General features: G+C 30.8%; 1 protein-coding gene across 1 annotated transcript in view; it reads left to right on the top strand.

Moving 5' to 3' along the window:
* The first annotated feature begins 1,884 nt into the window (after nucleotides 1–1,884).
* The window catches only part of LOC127704981 (uncharacterized), a 13,139-nt gene continuing 7,500 nt past the window's right edge, over nucleotides 1,885–7,523 (top strand). The window contains exons 1-3 of the mRNA XM_052209226.1: nucleotides 1,885–1,998; nucleotides 6,746–6,823; nucleotides 7,296–7,505. Coding sequence (XP_052065186.1) covers nucleotides 1,954–1,998; nucleotides 6,746–6,823; nucleotides 7,296–7,505 — 333 coding nt within the window. The 5' untranslated portion in view covers nucleotides 1,885–1,953. The remainder of the gene's footprint in view (nucleotides 1,999–6,745; nucleotides 6,824–7,295; nucleotides 7,506–7,523) is intronic.

Here is a 7,523-nt window from a genome sequence, read left to right as displayed (position 1 = left end):
AAACTCATCAGCAATTTTGTTATCAATACAATGTTTACATTTTTTTTACCCACAGGTGTATTATTATATCTGCCTTTTTCGATGTGTAAATTATGGTTAGAAATTCTTAATTTACAAAACTGTCTAAAGTAATATATTGTTTCGAGACATTCAACTTTGTATAAGTATCAGGTTTATATTCCTTTTTTTTCCTTCTGACAGTGTTCCTTTGTTATTTCAGACATGATTTTTAGAAACTGAAAAATGTGTTTGTTAAAAGTTACATGGAAATGTACAATCAACCTCTTCGATTGACTTGTATGCTAATTTTGAAAAATTCAAAAGAGGGTCTTTATATGAATATATAGCCAGTATTTAATAGACTGCAAAATAACAAATATAGAATTCGGGTATCGAACAAGTTCTGCCATACTGGCAATGTTAGAAGCATATTTAGTAACACCAAGTACAAATTAATTTACAATATCGCATGTGCACTTTTTCAGGTGCAAAATCATTTAAAAAAGTCTTTTCTAAATCATCATTTATACCTGGTGTTAATCTTTTGTCCATGTTAAGAATGTACAGACCCCACAATTCAGTTACATGTAGTTGTATGTGGTACTGTAAACGCTATAACGCTATAACTATTCGAGTACATCCGAGACAATTACAATTAAATACACTACCACTCCAGTGGCCATCAGATTAACACATTTATTTTGTAATTACAGCAAGCTTGTTTCTATCTTTATTATACACCCGCTTGAAACAAGTGGGGGTATACTGTTTTACCTCTGTCTGTCCGTCCGTCCTTCCGTCCGTCCGTCCTTCCGTCCGTCCGTCCATCCATCCATCCATCCATCCGTCCATCCATCCATCCGTCCAACTGTCCGTCCGTCAGTCCGTCCCATGAATATTTTTCGTCGCATCTTTCTCAGGAACTACACTACAAGGATTTCTGAAATTTGGTTTCAGGGTTTATATAAGTCAGCTATACCGTGTGATGCGTTTTCAGATTCATCACTCAACAACTTCCTGTTTACCGTCAAGTATTTGGTCGGGGGTATTATCAATGAGCAGTAGCTCACAGTTTCCCTTGTTTTGAACTGCTTTACTATCCGACAATCTGTGGTCAAATGATAACATGTCTTAAAATTTGCTGTAAACAATATTTTATTGTGAAAATAATAACATAAATATTACAAATATGACTGTTATATTAGGAATGGAAAACAAGTGAATTTTCTAAACTGTCGTGTCATATTAGTTAAATGTAAACATAAATGTAAATTTTCCTTACAATACATTTTGTTGAAAGATGGCCGGACTATACTTTCTACTTTCAAAAAAGTTTTTGATGACGTTTTTCTTAATTTTGACATTTTAAAGCAAAATGAAATTTATGTTCAACCCTCTTATAACAGAGGAGACATAATCTCTTTTCAAGGGGTAATATACGGCTGATCGAGATTACTTAACTATGTGATATACTGAGTAGTCTCAGTTTACAGTGTCTTCCCTGTTCATAATTTAAATTACTATGACCAAAGAAATATGATACATATTATATATATGTATTATCAGAACATATAATACAATATTTGTATTATATATGTCTCTGCTTGAAATGGGTGTTATTTTCAGAAATATATATATATATATCTTACAGCGAACTTATCAAGTTCACTGCAGCATTACTCAGTAGGTGATTTGAGATTTTCCTCATACATACATGACATACATGATTGAACCCCATTTTTCAAATAGCATTTTTCTATTTTGCAGCAAAACCATTCTGTAAATTTAAATTACATTTATAAGTATTCGATTCATAATAAACGATAACATCAATATGTGTGGCCTATCGACTGGTGTCCATAGGCATATATTTTTCAGATAGAGTACATTTACCTTTCGGAAGGCTTTGTATCTATTCAATCTAGCAAGAAGAATGAGTGAAAGTACTGAAACATGAAGTTGGAATACACATCATATGAGAATCTGGTGTATTATATTGTAAGATTTCCCATCACTTTCATACTCCTTGGGACAAACGTAATGTTGAATTGTGTTCTCAGCACAAGACAGACTTGCCATGTCTCTATCAGTATCAGGTTCAGTGAACCACAGTCACTGTCTCTGTAAACAAATATTTATATTTACCTCTACCTAGCTGTAAACACTATAGGCCCTATTATAAAATGTTTAATTATATAGTTTAAGTTTTTGAAGTATAAAACAATTGCATTTTGTTTTAGACTAGTCTTTAAAAAGGTTTTCACATTTGTCATGTTTGTTGTACAGTAATTATAGTTAGTTGATCATGTTAAACTTTATATTTAAGCAATGGTTATTGTTTGAACATATAAAATATGTTTGTATGAGCTACAAAAAAATATACGAAATAGAAATAAGAATTTTAAGACTGTTTAATCAACTATATTATAATATATATTCTAAATGGGTAATTGATTCAATTATATTTAATTGTTATTGATCAAAAAGGTGTTGTTTGCCACTGGACATTAAGGAACCATCAATCAATCAATCAATCAATCAAAAAGGTGTCATCATTTCAAACCAATGATAACAATAAAACTCATATCAAAATAGTTGATCTGCTCTGATTATTGAATCTGTCAGAAAAGTTGGTAAAATAAACCTTATCAATATCTGTTTATAAAGGCGCTTTACAGTTCAATATTCAATAGAATTTTCATTCCTAAGGGTCATAATATGCAATTTTCCATATACATTTACATTTAAAGGGTCATAAGTTAATGCCCTGAAAAAAACAGTTGATTTGTGTTGTTTGAGTCATTGCTATGAATATATGCCATTATTATATAAATTACATAAAATTCCCACAGGAAATGTTGCACAGACCTGCCAACTATTTTTCTCCCATGGGAGGGATTGGCCTGATTATTTAAATCCTTTATTATATGAACTTAATACCTCAAAATAGTTATTCAAATGATATTAATGGCATTTTGTATAAAACATGCACTAGATCGTCTTGTGTTTTGAAATGGTTGGCAGGTATGAATTATGTAGGACTGAGAATACTTTAAATGCAACTTTCCATAGAATTTACATTTCCAAGGGGCATAACTGCTTAAAAAAGTTGATCAGTGCTGATTTTCAGATTTGTCTTAGATTTTGCTGATATAAACATGATAAACCTTTGATACAAATTTCATAAAACATTGACTTTAAGGATGTTCACTACTCTGTTTAAAAATAACAAGCTTTTTAAAAGACTGATATAAATTGATAGTGCATAAATAATGAAACTAAAAAAGTAGAAAAAAATGAAGGGTCAGTGTCCTTGTTTTCAAGATATAAGCCATTGAAAATTTGGCGGGAAATGATTCTCTCTAGATTTTTCGTACATTTAACATTTGCATCTTTTGTCTTTCAAAAATAGGAAAAATATCAAGGATTTTATAAGATTTTCAAATATGGCTTTTTAAACTATATATAATAAAATTATGAAAAGAAAAGTAGAGGTTAGCGGGCTAAATTTTCAATGGCACTACATGGATAAAACCAGAGGATTCTGAATATCTGATAAAATTTCAAAAACAAGAGGAGCAAACATCTTTGAATGCAGCTGTGACAGCGCTTACAAGACTAGACAGAAGTACATTTGGACATCCAGAATTTCTATGTCCCCCGCTTTTCGTTATAAAGGAAAGTAATTACCATAACTTAATTCATTTACTGTAATATAAAATGTTATTTAGATCTATTACTATACATGTTATACATTGTTTGAATACAAACTTCTTTACTATGTTTGATTATAATGATTGTAATTATTATGCTTATCATGGGCATTTAAAATTTTTGAGGTTGCCTTAGATAGAAATAAGAAGTTGTGGTATGAGTGCCAATGAGACAACTCTCCATCAAAGTCACAATGTGTAAAAAGTAAAAAATTATAGGTTAAAGTACGGCCTTCAACACAGAGCCTTGGCTCACACCAAACAGCAAGCTATAAAGGGGCCCAAAATAACAAGTGTAAAACAATTCAAACAGGAAAACCAACGGTCTAATCTTTATAAAAAACGAGAAACACTTATGAACCACATCGACAAACGACAACCACTGAATAACAGGCTCCTGACTTTGGACAGGTGCATACAAATGCAGTGGGTTTAAACGTTTTAACAGTCGCCAACCTTCACCCTAACCTGAAACAGTAGTGTAACATAACAACATAAAAAGACACACTATAAAATATCAATTGAAATGGCTTAACTCGACCAAAAAGACATATAAACAAAAACAAGTAAACATACACTGAACGAATAAATTTGATCTATGACGCAATATATGTGAAACAATGTCAAAAAGACAACTCTTACCTGGGACAAAATGGCGTTAAATGAAATAACGTACACAGGTAAATTTAAATTTAATAATTTGTTGTTCACAGTACGAGTACAGAAGTGAAAATTTATCGTCATACTAAATACTAATCAAAGGTAGTACATATTAAAAATAGTGAGACAAGATATAACATGTTTAACACATAATAAATAAACATTGAATAACAAAAATGCATTACAAATTGTGTCAAAGGTCAAATTAACATGAAGGTACGGTTTGAGAGTACTCGCAGTTACTGAAAGCTAGTTAAAAGCTAAAAACAATAATAATAAAAAATCATGCATCAGAGACTAAAATCAATTAAAACACATCCCAGGGATTTAGTGTTTTAACGCCATGGACAGTCAAAGAAAATACGACTTGTGCAATGCCAAAATAAAAGTATCGACAGGCAGCAGGATAGTTAGGATTTAACCTTATAATAAATATGTATTATGTTATATATAGGTAAAGCAATCTCTAAATAGAAAATAAACGTGGATGTGTATTTATACATCCCAAAAAACCATTCGAAAAAATACAAATTTAGTTATGTTTTAATTTGTTGATGACAAAATCAATGTTAGTGCCAATGTAAACAATATTCAAAGATCTTATTACAACATTAATAAGATAACCTTTACTAAGAAGTTTGTTTAAAGTTTCGATGAGTTTACACGAATCATATAGTGATTTCCGCGCTTTTAGTACAATATTACCGTAAAATTTAGGATGTGAAATACCGTTTTAATAAGTTTTCTACAGGTACAGCCAAATTTACTTATCAAATCTTTGTATCTATGAAAGAATTTAGTAAATGTTTTAAGCAATTTATGGTAACGAAATCCCTGACTTAATAATCTACCAGTGATGCATTGATTACATTTGTTAAAATCTATGACATCACTATACACACGGGCATAACGAACGAGTTGGGTTATATAAACACCATGTGATGGAGCCAAAGGAACATCACCATCTAAAAAAGGAAAATTAACAATAGGGAATGAAACATTGTCTCTTTTGTCATAAATTTTAGTATGGAGAGTCTTCTAAGTGCCTTCCAACTAATGGGGTTATGGCAGTGCAGTCTCTATCTTTTTAAGTTTGAGTTTAAAATGAATTGAACAAGATGTCAATCAGGAAACTGTACAACACTAAAACATAAAAACAACTTGAGGTTAACTTTTTTAGACTCCGGGTGATTAGAGCTTGACATATTATATCAACCCTATTATATTGTTCAATTATAAATTCTAATCATACCAGGGAGTTTTAGCATGCACATTCTAATAAAAACTGTTACAAAAAAGAAATTTCATTTAAAAAATGTCAAAGGGAAATAACTCTTCATAGCTCATTTTATCAGTATTTTTCTGCCTTTGCTGGACATTGATCATCCTACGCAGCATATTTTTAATGCTTTGTTGTGGCCTTTATATAAAAAAAGATCTGAAGTAGTAAGCAGTTTTTTAGAAGAAAATTTAGACATTGGAAGTCTCATGGCACTAGAATACAGGTGAAAATGGGTTATTTGATGAAATCCCAGATTATTTAATTACCCGAACTGGCTATTAAAAAATCTGGAGTGAGCTGGTTATTTCACAGGTTACACTTGCATAATACATGTAGGTTGACAGGTATGGGACAATGTTAACATCTGTGCACAGTAGGTTTCTTTGTTCAGCTCTTGAGATAAAAGGTTGAACTCTAATTTAACAAAAATGTGCAAACCAGAAAAAAACTCTAGAGGCAAACTTTAGATTTTAAGGGGTTGTAAAAAAATTAATGGTATAAGTAAATATTAGGAGAAGATTAAGTGGAGATCATGTAAACCTCGAAAAGAAAATTAAAATCTTAACCAATTTACTTGTACAAGTAAATATAAATTACATCTTCAAGTAAAATAACATAATTTATAAGTATTACCCCTGACTGACTGTTTAAAGAGAAAGATTGTCCTCCAAACCATCAAAGCTATCACTTCTGTGACAAATTCTTTCAGTTTCCTATTTTTATGCCAGGTCTACAATAGTAAGGAACATTACGTCTGTGTCAATCCTGTATCAGGCTAAAGTGTAGTTAACCATGAAGTTCTGGTCACATCAACTTGAAACTTTCTTCACTTATTCATTATGATCTTTTTAATATACATGCATAATAAGGGTGTGACCCAAATATCTTGAATATGAAAATGGGAAAGTGTGAGCAGGGCATGGTGTCCTTAATACAGCCACATATTCTTGTTGATTGATATTATTTGCACAAGATAAAATTTTATATTCAAAACTTATGCAGAGTTTGTTCAAAGAACAGCTTAAAATAATGAAAGGACAAAAAATTGTTTTTCAGAAGACTGAAGTCAAACTTATTTTTATAATTTTAGACACTGTTTACTGTGCTCCGATATAATGATGGATGTTCTAGAGAGAGATCCAGGGTTGTTAGACGTGTAATCACTGAAGTAAGTATATAGATATAATTCTGAAAAGAATGTTCTGGCATCTGAATACATATATGAATGCATTGTTATTATAAATTCCATTTTAAATTTCTGAACAGCACCTCATGTTAGGACTAATATTATCATGATTATTATTAATATATAATGAATTGTTTAAAAATACAAATGATTTTCGTCTAAAGATCCCTTGTGAAAAAAACATCTGTTCAATCCAAGAGTTACTATGTGAATTATAAATGCTTAAGTTAGAATTCATAGGATACACTGCTAATTTTTAATGACATTCAGATGAAGCAGGATTGAGAAAGAAGTAAAGAAATTTCATAAAGTACCAAAAGGAAGTATTGATCTAAATTTTATTGACATTCTTGGTTGTATTTACCCCTTCTGAAATTATTGAAAAAGACAACTCTTAAAAATGTTAAATATGAAGTAATGCATTGAGTTTATTGTATTTGCAATTGTATTTTAGAAAATATATCCATTGTACAAATCTGTCCAAGCAGAGATTCCAGATACATGTATCCTGAATAAAGAGAGAGATATTTATGCCATACAAGAGGACCAAAAATATAATGAGCCACCCAATAAGTGGTATTGTAATATCTGTGGTAAAGGGTTCATGGCAGAGTATTACTTAGATCTACACTTTACCAACAGACATAAAGAATACATTAGACAGGTAAAGATTACAACTTTT

The sequence above is a fragment of the Mytilus californianus genome, unplaced genomic scaffold (assembly GCF_021869535.1).
Source record: "Mytilus californianus isolate M0D057914Y unplaced genomic scaffold, xbMytCali1.0.p SCAF_6, whole genome shotgun sequence".
Lineage (NCBI taxonomy): Eukaryota > Metazoa > Mollusca > Bivalvia > Mytilida > Mytilidae > Mytilus > Mytilus californianus.
The sequence above is the reverse complement of the archived record's forward strand: the minus strand, read 5'-3'. Positions and strand labels throughout refer to the sequence as shown.